At 42.8% G+C, this 20,023-nt stretch overlaps 1 protein-coding gene across 1 annotated transcript in view; it reads right to left on the bottom strand.

The window, feature by feature from the left end:
- Positions 1–20,023, bottom strand: part of ERGIC1 (endoplasmic reticulum-golgi intermediate compartment 1) — a 61,199-nt gene that overhangs the window by 21,803 nt on the left and 19,373 nt on the right. The window contains exons 2-3 of the mRNA XM_049829263.1: positions 16,548–16,609; positions 9,669–9,741 (exon numbers count right to left, since the gene is read on the bottom strand). Of these exons, the coding sequence (XP_049685220.1) occupies positions 9,669–9,741; positions 16,548–16,609 (135 nt within the window). The remainder of the gene's footprint in view (positions 1–9,668; positions 9,742–16,547; positions 16,610–20,023) is intronic.

Raw genomic sequence — 20,023 nt, 5'->3', positions numbered from 1 at the left:
CTATGAATGGTAACCAAAAGCAACGACTGAAATTCAGAAGAGGATTTGAGCCAGGAACAGATGGGAAGAAACATCCTGGACAGCAGGATCTAATACACTATGCAACAGTCTCCTGAAGAGTAATGTTGTTTCATAGCACCCACAGTGCTGGCACATATTTCACAAAGACAAAATACAGATATAGAGTAAAAGGAATACAAGAGTATAAATATTTGTTGTTGACACATACAATCCATCTGACATGTAAAATATAAACAAAAAAAAACCCCAAAGCAAGCACAGCCAAATTAGCTGAATGGTCCTAGAGAATCCACTCCAAGGAAACCCATGACACTGAACTGAGAAGATGGCAAGGTTACCTAGCAGCTCTTTCTCCCTCAAAGCCCAACACTAGTCAGCCTCATCAGATAAGAAAATTTGACAATTTGTCTTCCAGTTTGACAGATTATAAAGGTATGGGAACTTATGTTCAAGCTACATAAAATAAACTACCTTCCCTAGTAAGTGCTCTGTGTTATTTTTATTTAATGCTCAAAGTGTGTGAAAACCTTTGACAAGCCCTTGCTGAAGACTCTATATGCTAATAGACAAACCAGACTAAGGGCAGCTACAAGACAGATTCAAAGTGATTTTGCTCTGGTGATACATCTCTGGACCATAATGAACTGTTTGCCCTGTGGATCCAGAAGAAACAAGCCTTCACCCTGAGAAACACTCAGCTGCCAATTTTTTTGGACGTAATTACTCACAGGTCAGTGGGGTTTACAGACACTCATTTAAAACCAGCACAGCATTTGTCTTCAGCTTCACAGCCCTACCTTTCTCTGTCTTTAATTGGCTTGACAAGTTGCTTGCAATCATTACTCAACGTATTTTTCAAGTGATTAATAAAAATGACACAGAGGGAGGGGAAAGATTGCTCATCAGTGACCTAGTTAAAAGCTTCTTGGCTGAGCCCTCTTCTACCGGGTGGAATGCATTAAATCTTCTACGTGTTTATTACTGGCAGATTGGGTAGCGATCGGGATTAAGTCATATGTCCAAATAAGGTTTTGAGAGCAGCTCCAGCCAGGACAGGCATTAATCTCCCAAAGCAATGCACCTTTTTGTACTCCCCAAGTCCTCCCATCAAGATTCTCCTGTTTCATAACAGCCCCTGGCTTCTTCACAGCTCTCTGCCATCTGAGATGTGGGCCATGCCCAGCCAGTGCCATGGGCAACTTGATGTTACTGGCAAAAAGGAGCATTTGTGCCAGGGCTGGGAGAGAAGCGCGTCAGGTTCAGCAGTGCAGCTGAACATCCCAGCTCTTTGGAAGAAAGCTCTAGGAAGGTCAATATTTGTATTTGCTGATTTCCAATTCCAAACCTGTCAGAAAACGTGCCATCAGTTGAGGTCTGTAAGCAAAGGCGCATAAGCCTTTCAGCGATAAGCGAGTGAGAAGTGGTTGCTGGCAGAAGTCAAAGGATAAACTGTGCAGAGGGACCCTATGGAAGCTCTTACATGGGAAGGCAAGTGGTGAGGTCACTCAGTTGCAGACTGGATCACTGAGGCAAAGAGAAGCAGGCCAGTTTGTCCATGTCACATAGGCCATTAGTCACAGATAAAGGAAACTGGTTTCCTGTCCTGCTCTCTGGTCACTAGACCAACAGTTCCCAACCTGTCCCTTGGGCAAGGCTCACAGCCACTTCCTCCTCCTCCTCTTTACCTAGTAGCCCCCTGCCCCTCTCCTACTCATGTTCCCAATTTCATAACCCTATCTATCACTCCTTAGACATCTGACAGCTCGTCTGTCCTTCCTTCCCCTCCCTTGGACCTGCAGTGCCGCCTTTCAAGGAGCACCCTGCCTGCTGAACCCTGCTTCTCCCTCCCAGCTCCGGCCACTGCCTCCTCCTGGCAGCATCAGCTCTTGCAGAGGGCCCAAGCTAACAAACCCAGCAAGGTTTCTTATCAGAGGCTCCAAAGTGCACCCCTTGTGTTGACCTGCTCTGTTACTGAGGTTCCCTCTCACTATGGGGAACCAAGGGCACAATGACAACACACCACAGTCTACGCTTGTTGGGGCAAACCTGCGAAGCAATGCCATCGTTTTCAACAAACTAGAAATTTCAATCCCAAAATACATTCTGGAAACCTCACAGGTAAAGCAAACTTCCAGGGTCAAGGCTATTCCATCCAGGATCTCCCTGTGAACCACCACCACCTAGGTCTGGATAGAGCTGGCAGAGAACTGGCACTCACGCCTCCCTTGCTATCCTCCTCCCCCAGGGTCAAGAAGCCAAATTGCACCCAGCTTTCCTACTATTTAATCGGACAATCCTAGGATGTTGGGAAAAGCACTGTTTACCACCTCTAGCAACTCTCCCTGAAGGGATAACGTCTCCAGTGAAAGAAATGAAGTTGGCTCTAATTTATAGCTGTCTCTCCCGGAACATAAAGTGTCCCAGGAGTAACAGTGCTTAACAGTGAATCTGGGACGGTCACAAGGGAAATAAAACCGGAGGTCAGGCAGAAGGACACTGTAAATGCAGCTGCTTCTATGGCTGTTTAGAGAGGCAGTGTATAGGGTCGTATTGTGACTCCAAAAATAACACGTACCTCCTCTGACGACCCTAAGCACATAGGAGTTGGTATTTTACTAGTTGCTGTTAAAGACTATTAGAATAAAAGTGGCACAATAAAGCAGGGGTGAGGTGCAGAGCTATGAAAGTACAATGAGGGCAATAGGACAGGTGAGAGGTGGACCTCTCCCCCCACGGGGCCTCCCACTACTGATTCAAGGAAAGGGAGAAAAGTTTCTCCAGGCAGCAGGAGCCATGATCCACACAGAAGGAATCTGCTTCACTTCTAGAAAGAGCCACTTCAAAATGCTTCACATTCCTGAGTAGTGCTGCTGGGCTTCTCAGTTGCTTATCCCATTTGCTTACAAAACTTGCAGCATTACACAGAAAAAAATTGGAGGGACTTTGGCTAAGATTGCAGATCATGCAAATGGCACGCGAGAGAGAATGAAAGCGGGAAACGGCAGCCAGAGGGCTCAGCATTTCTTTAAGATTTTACCCAAAGAAAGCCAGACCCATTCCCCATGCTTTAGGACTTAGATTTATGACACAACAGCTTTGTTTCCTCAGAAACAAAACTTCCCCAGTAACTTCTTTCTACCCAGCAGCCCTGGCCACTAACATTAGACTCTTCAGCACTTCAACAGCTGAAGAGCCTGCGACCCTTTGAATACAAGATGAGACACACTGCATCGACCTTTCAGAGCTTCATGCACTGCCCGGGTGCTCTCTAAACACATCTTCCTTGTTGTCTGTCGTTCTTGTCCTAGTCTCTGCTTCAAGTTTTAGCTTTTTTTCTCCCTTTTTCACAGCGAACAACCAGACACCCTCCTCCCCAATCATCAGCCATATAGAAAATACAACCACTTACTCCAGCAAGCTGCATTTTACCTTGTCCTCCAACTCCCAGGAAGCACTCACTTTCTGGTCTCCAGGACCCTAAGCCTAAAAGGGAAAGTAATTATTCTTTCTTGTGGGCGCCCAAAGCTTCTCAAAAGACTTTCTCAGGCGAGCTCTCTTGGCTCTGCTTCCCATTTCAGCTCTAATCAACCACCTTCTAGAAAAACAACCATCTGAAGCCAAAATACCTGCGCTACCATCTTTTCAGTTGTGCCAGACCAGAGAAGACCCAATACAGGACAAACAACCCATCATCTTCTCAATTTGTGTGAAGAAACAACAAGCAGGTCAGCAAATTCTCCACTGTGTAATAAATTGGGCATATGTCTATTGCTCTGCCATTTGTAATCTTCCTTCTACGCCCTGAATCTCAATCAGTTCTTCGTTGAGAAGGTCTTTGTCCCAGATTAGGTCTTGGCTCAGCTGTGAAGCACAGAAAACACACTGTCCTACAAAGGAAGGAATTACAGTTCTCCAGGAGGCAGGAAGAAGGAGAAGGGTTCAAAAGACGTCAACGTAGATTTGAGTCAGAAATTGCAAATGACATCATGACACGACCTTCCGCTTCCTGCTAACCCACACACGTACGTTAGAACAAACGGCATAACAACACTTCACAAATATATAACACCTTTTATTAGGTAATCTCCAAGTTACTACGCAAACATTAATTAAGCTTCTTAGCACCCCTGAGAGGTAGGCAGCTAAGTATTACATCCTTCTACAGAAAAGTGTCTTGTCTCAATGTCAGTCCATGGCAAGAGCAGGCTTACAACTCCCATTCCCCTCTGACCCTTAGGCTATATTCCCTATGCTGGTCTAGTTTGCTCCAGCATTTCATCTGCGTCAACTGGATGAGCTGGTGGAGTTGGAGTTGCATCTCCAGGTTAGTGTCAGAACATATGAATTGTAGTACTGTGCTCATGGTGCAGATGGCTTATGCTCTGAGGTTACAGTTTCTAGCAGAAGGAACTGTTGTTGCACCAGGATCACACTCTGCTGCTTACAGCAGGTGCAGCTTGACCCTGCAGGTTGTTATGAGAAATTTTCATGGGCCAAGAGCCACAAGACACATTCCACATACCTTGGACAGCTAAGAGACAAAAAAAACTCTGAAGGCAGGTATGATAACAATTCTGCTTCACTGCAGGATCAGTCTTGGGCATGCAAATGAATCCAGTGCGAACAAGCAATGTTGGCCTCAGAAGCTCCTGGTGTTTTGCTTCCTCCCACATTCGGGGTACCTGACAGCCTGCATGAACAGTTAAGTCGTGCTGCATGTGATGTAGCCCTGGCATAGGAGCTGGGCTGTGTGATATCCATAGACTGGACAAAGTATTTTTCATAAAGATTAAAGCAAGAAGGTGTCCCCAGTGAATGATCCAATCACCTTAAATGAACAAATGATTTGGACACTGGTCATGATTTATGCTTTTAGGCAAAGGCAATATTTTTATTACAGATATTTTAAGTGATTAATTGCCTTGCAGGGGTGCACAGCCTTCCAAGTGGCAGACTTGTTACTTCAGCCTGTTCTTTCCCTGTTACTACATTAAAAAAAAAAAAAAAAAAAAAGGAAAGAAAAACACTGCCAGGAATGGTCTGTTGCTTTCTAAATGTGCTGTGGCAGATGAATTATTGTTGAGCAGCTACATTCATACTGCAGCTATCACATTCATATTCTCCTACCCCTTCCCCCGGCTGCCAGTGCAAGGCAGACTAGATTAGTTAATTACACCTTTCCTCCTTAATGATGGAATACTTGGAAAACTCTTATTGATCCTACAGAACATAATTCATGACCTAATTATGGTGATAAAACTGCAAGATTATCACCTTGCCAGCTATTAACTTCTAGTGCTGATCTGAGTTAATTAGAAAAGAGATAGGTGATTTCTGCGTTCTTGACTTGCAACATAACAGCACGATGAATGAGGAAGGCTGCTGAAGGTATGCCGAGCAATTTCTAGCCCTCAATCTACTCTCAACTCTCAACCTACTACTGATCCTGCCCAGGAAATACCAGGCACGTTTAACACTTTAGCTTCATTTCTTCAGCCATTTGAGTCATTTGCTCAGTGGGACAGCCGAGTTTGATACTGTCAATTTTGCAGAGGTTCAAATGTGGAGCAGGGACCTCCTTTTCTTTATCTGTCTTTTACAGAATTGAGGAGGTTAATCTAGCTTCTTGTTTTGGACTAAGTCTTCAGTCACTCTCAGTCTGGACAGACCAAAAAAAAAGAAAAGAAAAGAAAAAAAAAGAAAAATCACGAAGATCCTGGATTTCCAGAGTTAAACTCACTCTCCCTTTAACTGCAATGATGGTTTGTGGCTGAGCAAAGAAAGGAAAAATTTCTTCCCTCACCAGCCTTTCACAGTGCTTTTCCTGAAAAGGATGTAGCCCCACCTAAGAACCAAGCTTTGATTTCCTTCATGGCTGCTCAGAGGCACTGCCTGTTAGGGTCATGCAATAAATCTAGAAGATGAGAAACTAAGAGTTTTCTACCCTGCTCAGGACTCACCTCCACAGGAAGCTAGTCAGCAGCAAAATAGGATGTGCATTTATAGTGCGTTACCTATGCCACATGAACTTCCTGCATGTCTGCTGTAACGCGCGCAGTGTCTTAGTTTGGCTTCCTAACTGAAATAAGCTCCTGTGCACAAATGCAATCTTAGTGCTCATTAGAAATACCCACACGAGTTATGACATAGCTACTGTGATGCATGCTGTCTTCCCCACATAGGTAATCTGTTTGGTTTTAGTGTTATGACTGTTATCCTCAAGATGAGGGTGTAATTTCTTGGCTTTCTGCCACCCAGACAAATCTTTAGCAGTTGAGACTATAAATGCTAAGACAATGGGCTGGTCAAGGAAAAACAGCTTTGACATTGGGCAAGAGTGACCAAACTGAGATTTCTAGTAATACCAGGAATTTTAAGTTGCTACAGCCATATGAATGCAAAAGAAAGTCCAACAGTGGGTAGAAGCTAGCAAGTATTAGGGGTTAGCATGGTGTGGAGAAGACCTTATTTTCTCATGCTGCAGCCTGAGTTCAACAAACCACACCAACCTCTCACTTTAGATGCAGATACCACAGAAACCTCCCATTGGTAAGAGTTAGACAGTTAATCCTGTGGGTACCACTGCTGTTGAGGTTGCTGCTGACTTGCCCTGAAGCAGGCTGTCAATGCACACACATCATGCACAATTACTTGGCCTAATAGGGCTATGAGTTAAGCATGAGTCCACATCAGCGAACCTGGTATGTCTCTGATGTAAGGCACCAGGCCAAGTGCTCTTGATTTCACCTTGCCACCAAAAAAGTGCAGCTATCCCCATGCAATCTAGCTTTGTCAAGCATGACTGCTTTAAGGGAAATACGACATGAGGAGAAAGACTGATGCAGTCTCATAGTATAGCTGTCACTGACAAAGCAGGAAAGCTCACCCCACATAAGCACACACACTAGTTAATCATTCAGATCCTGGCTAACACCAGGAAACTTCAAGCTGGGAGAGGTATCTGTTGTAGGAGACTCTTAATACAAAAGAAATTTGAAACTTGCAATAGAAGTTGATGGGAATTGAACAGTTTGCACATAAGGAATCTTCCTTATCTTCAAAAGTGTTTGATTCATGGGCAAACAAGGCTCAAAATATTTTTGTGAGATACTATCTCAGCAGTTATTTGCTACCACCCAGTTTAAATGGTGGCACAGAGCTCTCACACCATTTGTTCCAGACCATGTAGAGCTCGACACTTCTGCACCTTTATTCCAAACGATGAGACTATTCTGCCTCCAACACACTGCCAGTAATACACGCTTGAAAGGGAAGCACAAGAGGTTCGCAACATCTTTGAACACCTTTAAGGAACTGGTTTCCCAGAAGAGAAAGCAATGAGTAAGAAATGGAAAAAGAAAAGTCTACTTCTACTTTAGAAGTTGCTGAACTGGGAAGCACTTTGTTATGTGACTTTCTGAAGTATTTCCGCTGTTACAGGGGGAGCCTATTCACAAATGCTGTGGGTGATCTGTTCCCAGCAAGAGAGATTCTGATGACCTATAATGCATCAGAAGGAGGTTTTCATATTCTGCAAGCTATTGTGTTGGACGGTCCATGACGAATCAGTTTCCTGCATTTGTGTCTCTCAGTCTCTTCCATGACATCCTCTCTAAAATTTTACTGCTTTATTGCTTACAAACACCTCCACCCCACACAGTTCCTGCTGGGAAAGGCAGTTTATCATCTCTCTGACATTTTAATAAGAAACGTGCCAGCTGAGCATGCAGGAACTTGTAGCACCTCTAATATCTTTGCGGAAAATGCATCATCTTGTTAAGAAAAAAGCATGAAGAGGCCTCAGAGAATCAAACAATTTTGCTGTTCAAAAAGAAATCTCTAGTCAGGAAACTACCACTACATAAAGGCACGTGCACTCAAATAATTGGATCAAAATTACGTAAATATTAGTAATTCCTCTGGTAAAGCATCAACTAAAAAAAAAAAAGAAAACCAGATAAGAGAACGAGATCTAAGAGGAGAGCAAGAAAAAGTACTATTTTACTTGAAGTGGTTTGTCTAGCTTTTCTCTATTTTTTAAAACAATAAAACCAAGAAAACCGAGCTCCTGCGAGAAGTGGGTTGATAAGGTGACCCTAGTATTATAAAAGCAAATGCATAGAACTGAATTCAAAGAAACAGTAAGAACCATAAGATACCATCTCTGAAGTAAATGTGCAGTGTGCATAAAAAATTAGCTAGAGCTAGATTACACTACTGTCTTAAGGTTAAACATTACTCAAGGTTAAAATTATTCTTGAAATTATAATCTTGACCCAAGTCAGAGCTGCACAAAAACAATGAAAAAGCCACATGGTTATCAGAAGCCACGTAAAGCATGGTCAATCTAAATATGGCACACGAGTCCAACGTGTTTCAGAGCTTTTTTGCTCAGCAGTGACATCTGTTGCTATCTGGACCATCATATAAGTCTGACAGAAGTTCCACCCTTCCTAACTATCCAGGAACTGTGCATCACAGTCCAGTGAGCTCACTGCCGCATCAGCAGGATGATGGAGAATGTTTCCTAGAACCCAAAACAAAGGTACCCGTGTTAACAGTTACTAAGAAAAGTTTACTTCAAGGCAGGAGGAGCATGAAAAGGGGGGGGGGGGGGGAAGGATCTGATTAACTAAAATACTTGTCTGTGAGCAAATTTTTAAAGCGGAAATTATTTCCATTTTGCTTAAAGCAAGGTCCCAAAGAGGTTACCTGGGACAACTTGTCTTCAGGCACAAAACCTGTCAACTAAGTTTCCAAGTAAGGCTCAACAGGCAAAAAGAAAGCAAATAAAATTCATGCGTGAGTAAAGCTATCTACCTGTATCAGAGATTTAGCTCCGACATTAAAAAAAAAGGGGGTATTACTAACATTAAACTAATAATAATTTGCATTTTATGCAATTCATTTTTCCAAAAAGCAACTCCAAAAACATCTAGTGAAGACTGGCAGAATGTGATACCCATTTTATCCACAGGGAAGCAAGGGGAAAAGAAAATGTCTTGTCAGAGCCCACCATATCTGGAATGGGACCCCACAGTCTCAGAGCACAGACCACATGAATCCAACCAGTAGGCACCACACATTTAAACATATGGCATCACTGATGAAAAATATACTAGTTTTTGAGAATCACTTTGAATCAAACAAGTACAGAGGAAAGTGCTTATTCAGGAGGAAAGGGGAAACAAATCTCAGATGAGGGCAAGAAATCAACAGCCTAAGGAGGAAGAGGGAAACTGCAAATGACTGGCATTGATCATCGTAGCATTCATGCTACCTTACACCTGATCACCAGAGAACTGAAAAGGGTCAGAAGCTTTTGATGTGATCTGTGGTCATACGAAAAATATTCACTGTGCTCAACAGAGAAATCCAGTATGCAGCTAAGAAAAGATCATGCAGCTCTGGAACAGTTTTCTCTATCAGAAATATTTTAGAACCAAGTTTGCCTAGCATACTTCAGTAAATTAAAAAGCTGAATGAATCTGAGAATTTGGGCTCAACCAAAAGGAATCCAAAAACCATTAGACAACTAAGTGTCCTGGTGAAATTACAGGCACATTTTTCCAGGGTAACAGAGCAAACCTGTAAAGAATCACATACGTGCATACATTCAAACAAAGGAAAACACGATTTTTACTTACATTTCAGTGGCTATGAATCCGGTGAGCTCAGACAGGAAGAGAAACAGTATGAAGAGACAGCAGCAGACAGAGACTGGAAAAGAGGCAAGGAAGGGAAAAGGTTAGTTTCATATCTCTAATAAAGGCAAAACCTGTTTTCACCCAGGCATATTATTCCCCCCACGGATATGCCACCCTGACACACCTGAGAACTAACTCTTTAGAGACAGTGACCCAGATGAGGCCATCAGAGCACAGACTTCAATGGCACACCAATACCCAACATCTTGCTGGGTACTGTAATTCTTGGGCCACCTTTCCTGTCATGATTTCCATCTCCCCATGGCTCCTGCATTCTCCATCTTCAGCACACAATGTTGGTCTGCCAGCTCTCCCTCCTTCTTGACAAAGCTGCTTGACAATATGACTTCTTTGGAGCCCTTGCTCCAAATGTAATTTTATTACTACTAAAACCTCCTGAAAGGAAAAAGAATCAGCATCTCCTTGCTTCAAAAGCATACAGTCAGCTACACAGTGTTTTGTGGATCACGAGACATTTTGGCTCTTTGTCAAGTTCTAAGGCTATGTGTAAGTCATCTTACAGCATGCACTATCCACTAGATAGAGCTGGTACAGCAGAGATGTGGCGATAATGGACTAGTCTAGCCAATGCCCGATACTTCTCTAATTTCTCCATTTGCCGATATATTGACTCTTCAGAGAGGGAAAATTCCCAGTGAAGGGAATTGCAAAGTACCTGGACAACAAGTCTCATATCTTTCCTAAGAATACCAACCTAGAGTTAAAAGGAGGGAACCCAAAGTAACTGGTATATTACTGGTTACTCTTCACCAGGAAACTATTCAAAGCATTGTACAGTGACATTCACGCAGCAGTGACAGAGTCATTGACCCACACAGGAGGGGCTGGAAGGAAGGACAGCTGTAAATCCTATTGAGCAGGGATGATTGGAGTAGACAAGGATGTGCCAACTCAAGGAGACAGGGCTGCAATGTCTATTTGTATTAAATAAAATACCCAAGTTCACCATGAATCACTATACAAAAGAGTAAACCAGGAAATGGCATACTATTCCAGGGCTGTGACAACAGGAGTACAATCTGGTTCACCCCTTAATCCCAGCAGTTGCAGTGACCAAGCACTCTTTGGAAATGAACACTTTACCACAGCCACTAATTAGGATTAAGAAATCCTTAAGAAAAACCCTACTCCTCAACTTTATTCCACATGACCTATACAGCTTGAATACCCATTCCTTTGGGAAGCTCAAGCAACAACTGGCTGGGGATCAATTTTATCATACAATTGTGCCTGTCCAAACTCCCTTGGTAGAGAATGTGAGAGGCAAGGGAAGGAAAGAGGAGGTACTTAAGGCAAATACCAAGACAGACCCTTGAGTGACCTAAACCCTTGTGCCTCATTCTTCAGATTAGTCAGTTTATAGTTCTGAGGAAAGAGAAATGCGTTGCTTCCCCTTCCTCATCAGAGTCTTTTCAAGGGTCGATTAATTTATTGACCCTCTGAAAAGTACAAGGGACTAAAAGAGATGCCAAAAAAATCCATTAGCTGGGATGAAGAAAGAGAGAAAAGGGAAAAGCGAAGTCAAAAAACAGTAGGAAAATGGGAAGCAAGAGAGGGTGTTCGTTTCTAAAGAGAAACGTCAGATGGTTACACAGTTGCTTCCAAGTCTTGGCTGTGAAGACACAGAAGAAAACACTACTGTAACTCAGCTAAGCCATTGGCATGGTGCACCATGCAGTGAAGAGGACAATGGTCTACTTAAAGCACAGCAGCAAATTCTTATAAGAACACATACACCTACGTAAAAGCACAAAAAAAGTAACCTAAGCACAAGACTAGTTGATCCGGTGTTTCTTAATCACCAAACAGCAGGGACACAAGATCTCTGATCTTTGGCAGTATGCAGGGGAGAGCATTTGACAGACACAACCCTTTCTTCTTTAATTGCTTCCCATATTCCTCTCTGCTTGTTATCATCCTGTAAAGGCTTTCCACAGCATCAGCTAGAGCTCTCTGCTTTCCAATACGTCTATGCAAGCCTGGTACTACTAACTGTAAATTCTCTTCCAGAGCTTTCTCTCTCTTCCAATTTTTTAACTTTCTTCTCTGCCATTTACATCATCAAATTATCTTCTCCTTTTCCAGTACACAAAGTATTCACTCTCTCAAGTCCATCTTCCAATTCAGCTCTTGTAGTGAAGGCTTGTGACAATACTCACCAAATACAGTACAGTAAAATTCCAGTAACCTGTATCTAAAAAGTCCTGCAAGAATGCCCTGAAACACCTGGCAGGGACTGACTTTCAAAGCTCCTCAATGCTTTTGCCAGTCTTCAAACTCCACAGTTAGTTTTCAATGTGTAAAAGAGATTACTGAAGGTGGACATGAGAGGGGTATATAAAAACATAAGCAGCCTTAAAGAGATGAATGGGGAACAACCACTCACTGTCTTTTCCAGTATGGGAATGGGAGGGAAGGGGGAGGTTAAAAACAAGACAAGGTTTTTCTTTACGTAACACCTAACAAAATTCTGAAAATTCTTGACTATGGATGTTGAGGATATTTTTTAAAAGTCTGTAAGATTTCAAAAAGGAATCATCCATGCCCCGAAGAAGAAATCCAGTGAGGACTACTAAACACAAAGGAACCACCTCTAGCTCAGGAAGTCCAGAACTGTCAACTCACCAAAGCCTGGCAAAGCGTTTAACCTGTCCTCATGCTCTTTCTCAGGCATCTGCTGCTGACCACTCCTGGGAAGAGGATGCTAGGCTACACAGACGTTTGCTCTGACCTAGCTAGCATGGCCACTCTTGTGTTAAACTCTTCTTGTACACAGATATTTTCAGGGCAGGAGAGTGTCTTTGGCATGAGACTTATGTGAAAGTCTTATGTGTTAAACTGTCTCTAGAGCCAATGTTTTTTCAGACGCAGCACATGAGCTCCTCTCCTTAGCGTGGAGCTGCAGGCATATACGATGTTCCCAGTGTAAGAATTTACACACACAATGCTTCAGCTACTTACTTCATAGTGAAGGCCTTTACTTGCTTCCATGCAAATGTGCAGTTCCTGCCACCCACATTTGACAACTTTATTATATTTGGAAAAGTAGATTAAAGGCTAGGATCAGACAATTCATGCACTGTGATGTTCCCACAGAGCTCGAAGGACCATCTAAGACAGGTTTCTTAAAACTCTCATATGATTAACAGAATCAATATATCAAAGGTTGCTGGTGTTAGACATACTGAAACACACTGCTGTTGGCTAATCAGTAATCCCAAAAGGATGGGAAATTCGGCCAAGTTTTTTTTTCCCTACACTAGCTTCGACAACCTAACATTTTTGTACATATCCCTTCTGGTACATACCCCATCTATGTACATTCCTGATTCTTCCTCTCCACTCCACAAGAAACGAAAGAAACACAAAGCGTATAACACATCATGCAGACTGAGAACGTGGGTCCATGTCTATATTAAGGCATAAAATTAATAGCATTTATCATTCAATGGAGCAAACTGCTATGAAGTGCAAGGAACGGGTCTTGTTACAGATGCCATGTGAATCATAACTTTGATATTTCCTGATGTGTATTTAAAACTCCAGCCTCCAAACAGCATAGAGTATTTCTGGATAACATTACCATGTGTGCATACAACATGTGCATGCAAACTATGCATCCACATTGACCGTTAAATAGCAGGATTGCTACAGCAGCTGTCCGAGTTGCAGGCCCCTCTTTCAAGAAGTCAGACTGCTCCTGTCCAGCCAGATGCCAACTGGGCTCCTGTCCAGCCAGGGCATGTGCTGCTGCTGCTTACATACCCAAACATGGCCAAGTTGTCACCACGTTAGTCAGGTCTGTTAGAATGGCCGTGTGCTGGCATCACAGACACGCTACACAGGGGTGGGAAGGCCTGCAAAGACTGGCACAAGCATCTGGTGGAAGAGGGACAACAATGGTGTGACTGGCTGAGTGGCACAGGGATCACAATGCTGCCTGAAAGAAGAGATTTTTATTGAGAAAAAGGAACAAGAAACTTCTGCACACTTTTCAGAGAATCCCACAGCAGTGAGTGCATTTTCTGTATAAACCTCACTCCAGTAAACTGCAGTGGACCGCTCTTGGTTCCCTCATTCCTACTAATTTTTAGTAGCTGGAAGGATTGCTACACGGATCTGAAATATCTTGTATGCCGTGTTCACTGCAACTTTTGAAATGACAAAACCATACACAATAGAAAACCTCAATAACCCTCCAGTTGGCTTCTGAAGTTGCTTGCATTTGAGATCACCTGCTCTTCTCCACCAAAATACCCTAACACTTACTCTCCCTGAGCTGCTTCTTTCCTAGAGAGTTGGCCACTTCAGCCCTGGTGGTCAGAAGCAGAGCTGGTATTTTCCATCTCTTTTCTTCTGTAATCTGATCTATGCCTTCTTCCCTAATAAACCTCAAACTTTTCAAAAAAAGGCCTTTTTACAATCCAAAAGCAAACATACGAAATTTGCAGTAACTCCATTCATATTCCAGAAAGCCTTCAGCACTAGAAGTGATACTAAGCTAAAGTTTCAGCAGAAATCATGTGGCAAGGGCCTAAATTAATAGTTGGCTACTACAGGCTATCTTATATCTGCTCTGTAAAACCTGGAGGACTTAAAGCCAAAATATAGTTGCAGCCACAGTCGTTTCACACATTTACTAGACTCTAAAAGATTTTTTGAGAGACAGAACCTTCCCCTACCCTCAAGCCCCCAATGTTATTACAAGCTGACTTCCCTAAAGCATTTATCACAAAATCATGCAACCTTCCCAGGCTTCAAACTGGCATGGCAATGGGCTGGTCTCATTCAAGGCCTCCCACAACACGCAAGATTACTGGCTTTCAAATTACAAGTCACAGGCTTGGTCAGACAGAAAGCCCATTAGGAAAGCTGCACACAAGATCCTCACATGCAAAGCCACCACAGTTTGTTGGTTGCCTGTGTGGTTCAAAAGCTTATATCAGCCTGTCTAAAAACACTCTGACAAAAAGAAGGAGAACCAGTTAGAGGAGAAAATCAAAGCCTGAGAAGCTGAAATAACAATAGAGAGAAATAAGTCAGCTAATAATTTTAAGTAAGAGTCACAGCCTTCAAGCCTTCCCACAACAGACTTATCACTTGAGCTGTTTACTGCAGATCAGAAAGCCTAACACTGGATGGCCTTTGATGGTTTTTTTTTGTTTCTAAAACATACTCTTTTGCAGGTGATTCATAACAAGACAAATTCTCAAAGGGAGCCCAGTTATAGTGTGGGAACTCTTAGTTTCCAAAACAGGAGAGAAGGCAGGATCACGAACAAGTTCAAAGTGTTCTTTCAAAACACTAAATCTCATACGCCTCTAAATTAGCAAACAGTTTTATTCAAGCCCTTTGTTCACAGTTTCAGCAAACCTAAAAGGGAGACAACATACAACTAATTCAGCGGTCAGGAGAACACAGAGGACAAGGACTCTCTGAAAGTAAATATTTAGAGTAATATGCTATCTTTCACAGAAGCACAGGATAGTTGAGGCTGGCAGGGACCTCTCTGGAGATCATCCTGTCCAACTCCCCTGCTCAAAGCAGAGTCAGCTAAAGCAGGTTGCTCAGGGCCAGGTCTAGTTGGTTTAAGTATCTCCAAGGATGGAGACTCCACACCACCCTGGGCAACCTGTTCCAGCCTTCGACCATCCTCACAGTAAGGAGTTTCTTTAGCTCACAAAGGGCTTTCCTTTGTGTCCATTGATTCACTGCTACTGACTCAGTTTTATTTGATGCTTGCTGTCACCAAGGGATATGACATCACTCACGTCAGCAATGACATTCAAGGCTACTGACCCATCTACAAGAATGGATGAATGGAGCACAGCTACATGATCAAAGGAAGTCACTGTTCAATGGAACAGGAAAGCTGTGTTAGGCGCCTAATTACAGGCCTGGCAGGATCAACCTGATCAACGTTTACCACTCTGCACAGTGCACTCACTGCATGTAATTGTGTGAAATTGCATTACTCAGCCTACAGCCTCCCTCAGGAAGAGGAAGGAAGGAAAAGGGGCCCAAGGCAAGAGATTTATATCAGCCAAAGTCTATGTATTGATACACAGGAGTGAGAGTGGATCACTATCGGTGGTTTCTGACCAAGCAAATTTTCTTCTTTAGAAGCATGACAAATAACAACAAAATAAGATCTCTACTCACTAGTCCCACCTACAACATCAGATGAATCCCCTGAGTACGTTGTGAGAGAAATACATGTTTCCCAAATCATCTCCACCACTGGCCACTGCATATTGCCACCCACACCGCTCCTTACTGATGCAGAACCTGGATTCCCTGTGTGCACTAGTTTGGTTCCTCAAGTCTCTTCAGCAAACGCACGTCTGGGTACGCTAACTGTGAATCCAACTGTTACCAGTTGTTTTTCACACTGACTGAGGGGATGCCTACCAGCGAGAGGTAAAATAATCTGCAGTCATCCTCCCCACCAGTGTTTGGAGCAGACTTACAGCTTCTGTTCATGGGAAGACGCTAGCAAAAAGCTCTCTAGTTACCTCAGTAGCTAGCAGAGTGGGTATTTCAGTGCTAGCTTTTAGAAGCTCCCTTTCATGACAATATATCTTTACTACTTTTGTTGTTGAGATTCTGAATCCATGCAAACTACTCCACTGTTTAGTATGACTGCAGATTGGGCAAAATGAGCTGTCTCAGCAACAAAGGATACCCCTTCCAGTGTTTAATATCCCTTTAAAAAACTACCCCGGAGACAGAAAAGCCAAATGATCTTTAATTTTAGACCAGGGGTAGGCAAGGACATCAAAAAGAAGTGTTACTTACTAATAGCCCCTGTGTAGGTTGGCTGTGTAAGGTCTTTTGGCACCTTCCTGTAGATGTCAAACCTGAAAGAGGAAAAGCATCAGCCATAAAACAGGTGGAACATTTCAATACATTTCACGTCCCCACAGGGATGAATGATGTGAAAGTTTTTCCATCCAGCTTTCCAACAACATTTTTTCAGTTTGCAGAAGGATATGAGAAGGAAAACCAAACCAAAACAAAAAATCCTTTTTCTTTTGTACAATTATGTAACCGAGCTCCTCCTTGGCTCCAATTTCCAAAGCACTTCTCTCCACCTCCCTCTTGCCTTGCTGTCATGGATCTGTGCAATCTGAACCGTGAGAGGTGCCAGGGAAGCGTCATTCTGGACAAGTTTATAGACCACCGTAAAAGGAAAAGGATACTCTACAGACTCCTGAATAAAGAGGCCTGGCAAAAAAACAGCGAGACACAACCTGTATTGCTCCTTGTAGTTGATATCCTGCAACAGCCAAGAAATTGACAATACCAAAGTCAGAAATCAAGGTATTGAGGCAAGAAACCTATCCTTGGACACTGGATACATAACAGAAATTAACCCAAGAAGTTTGCCACTCCCCCAGAAAAATCCAGTTTAATATTAGACTGTTGTTTTGATTCAGTCATATCTTTTAATATCCATATGGCTCAGCTTTGCTATTTTAAACTCTCCACGGTTAAACTTTCACTGTGCTTATGATGTTAGCCGTATTATTTCCTACAATCTTGTGTTACTGCACATCCAGTCGCAATGCAGCTCTGACATCAGTTTCTCCACCACTCAATAAAAATTAATTAATGCGTTAAAAACACACACACACACCCTAAAGAAGGAAGTGACTGGTTCTCCCTCAAAATAGACTTTTTTTGGATATAGCACAAGTGGGTGAGATTTAATGCTTTTTCCAGCCCTGGAGAGGCATGAGAGACACCGGCTTCCAAATTCCTATTCTACTCTGCACCAAGATTAAACAGCCCCGTGTTTATTCAGTAGGTCCTAATACAGCAAATATTACACTGAGAGTTTAAAAACTAGATCATCTTTCTTCACTCTTCATCTGCTGAGATCACTTGGAGGCACTCTGAGTGAACAAAACAGCATTTGCCTTGCATGAGATTAGGAGGACATCGGTGCTGCTGTTTCATTCAGGAGTTAAAGCTGGAGGAAGGAAGGGTAAGAGAGGGAAGGAAAGCAGCTATAAAGATAGTTCACCTGCCCAGCTCAAGTCCTGAACAAGGTATGTAATCACTTCAACATTCCAACAACCCACTGCGATCCACTTGACAGAGCATGCTGCACAGGATACACATGGAGCTGTATGTTTTCATGACTCTCTTCACTGCAATCTCCTAAATAGATTAGTAATAGTCCTGAACCAAACAGTCCATTTATGGCTCTCCAGCTGCCCTGAGAACATCTGGAAAGTGCTGTTTACATTCTTTCCACATACACCAAAGCAACAGCAGCAGTGGATGGTAAAGCAACACGAGTAGCTGATGACATCATGGTCTCACAGCCGGAGGAAGTAGCTGATCATTCCTGCTCACATCCCATTAAATGCTGAAAGCTGGCGTCGTCTCGCCAAAGTCACAATAATAGATCAACAAGGCTAAAAAAGCTGGGGGGGGGGGGGGGGGGGGAGGGGAGGGAAGAGCACGCGCACATGAACATGCAAGAGCTGCTGAGTGCGAGTAAACAATTAGAAATAGGAAATAGCTCTATGCTGGATTCAGTAAAACCAGCAGCATGTGGATACTATAAAAGGAAGTTTGTTCTTACAATGAGAAATATTTACTAGTCTTAAAATGATGACCCATCACAGGGTTAAAAAAAATAATCTAGCTTTTTAAATAACTCAGTGGAAAGTTGATGTCATGGCAGGGTTCTCTCCTCTCAGACTGCCATTTTAATCACATAAGTAACACCCAAACCCCACAAATTAAGTTTTACATTACATAAGTAAGCTAGGATTAGGCAAAGACACTACAGAAAGCGATCAATGGCTCCCAGCCACTTTTATTGCCTGGCTTTAACTGCTTAAAAGGCAGTCCACCCCCTCTTTGCTATTCTGCTTCCCATCTCTTCTACCACAATGTTCCATTCCCTCTGTCTTCTACTACCATGACACATCTAAAAAGGGCTTTAAGCAAGTCTCTGGATCTGATTTACCTGGAGTTTTGAGAACTCTTGGGTCTATACTTACAGGCTTAAGCCTCCCTGCAAGCACAGTACAGCACATTTGCAACAGCTGTCAGATGAGGCCCTTAACGCACTTTAAGGATCACTTAATGTATGAGCAGAGTGAACGTACACAGCTTGCCAGGCAAAGAACATCAGGCAAACAGCTTCCCACCCTTGAACTTACAGTCTAGAGGCACATACAAGAAGAGTACAGTACAAACCAGGAGAACTGAATAAGGCTTTAATGGCTTTGTTTTGTAGAATTAACACATTTTTAGATAAGGACAGACGCTACAGAATCAAGTGTGGACAATGTATGCAAAAGAGGCAGCGAGAGCAGACTGGATGGTAGGGAGGAAGGAGGAAAGCTCAGCTGAGATCTTATGGATGAATGCAGAAGCTTCAAGGGTTACATCCAGCACCTGACTCAAGCAGCAGAAAGGAAGCAAGGCAAGCAGGAGAGGTGTATTTAAGGTTGCAGGAGGATGCTGAAATGATCACAACAATTAACATTAACAGCAAGGGAATGGAAAAGGGCAAGTTTGGTATGAGAGACAAACACTGCTGGATAGACTTTCCTTACTGACACGTGATACCAGTAAGTCCAAGAGACTGCCAGACCAAAAGTGAAAGGACTGGTTATGTGCAAGTATCCTGGCAGAACATTCATTTGCTGGGAAAAGACAGGCTCTGTATTAGGAAGGTTTATACTTTGACAAAGGAACAATACTCTTCAGGGTATGAGGCATCTTCCCATAAAGCATCTGATACTGGCCACAGCTTGAGAAAGTACAATTTATTTAGTCTGATCCAGGATGGTGCAAACAGCAGTTGGGTTTACGCATTCAAAGAAGGGCAAGTGGGAAGCCCAAAAAGAGAGCAAGACATTGAATTTTGAAGAGAATTATGGAGATGCTGGCACAGCCAGGGAACAGAGCTATCTTGTTAACTCCGATTTAAACTCCAAGTTAGAAGATACAAAATGCATAGGATTCAACGACAGCTTGAAAAGTATGTTTGTGAGACACCAGAGAGATGAATTCCAGCAGTGAGTAGGGGATGGAACCCCAAAGAAGGCCTCAATAATTACATATAATTATAATAAATAAGTAAATCAAGCAAACTTCTCAAACAAATCCATGAAGTTGACAAGAGTTACTCTAACAGGAGAGCCTAAGCCCCAAGAAATCAGAGATTTGTGAAAGCCATAGCTCCTATCAGACCTAAGAGTTAAAAATCTGATTAACTCCTAGACTCCATTAGACAAACTCTTCTC

The sequence above is a fragment of the Accipiter gentilis genome, chromosome 26, assembly GCF_929443795.1.
Source record: "Accipiter gentilis chromosome 26, bAccGen1.1, whole genome shotgun sequence".
In the NCBI taxonomy this organism is placed as follows: Eukaryota; Metazoa; Chordata; class Aves; order Accipitriformes; family Accipitridae; genus Astur; species Astur gentilis.
The sequence above is the reverse complement of the archived record's forward strand: the minus strand, read 5'-3'. Positions and strand labels throughout refer to the sequence as shown.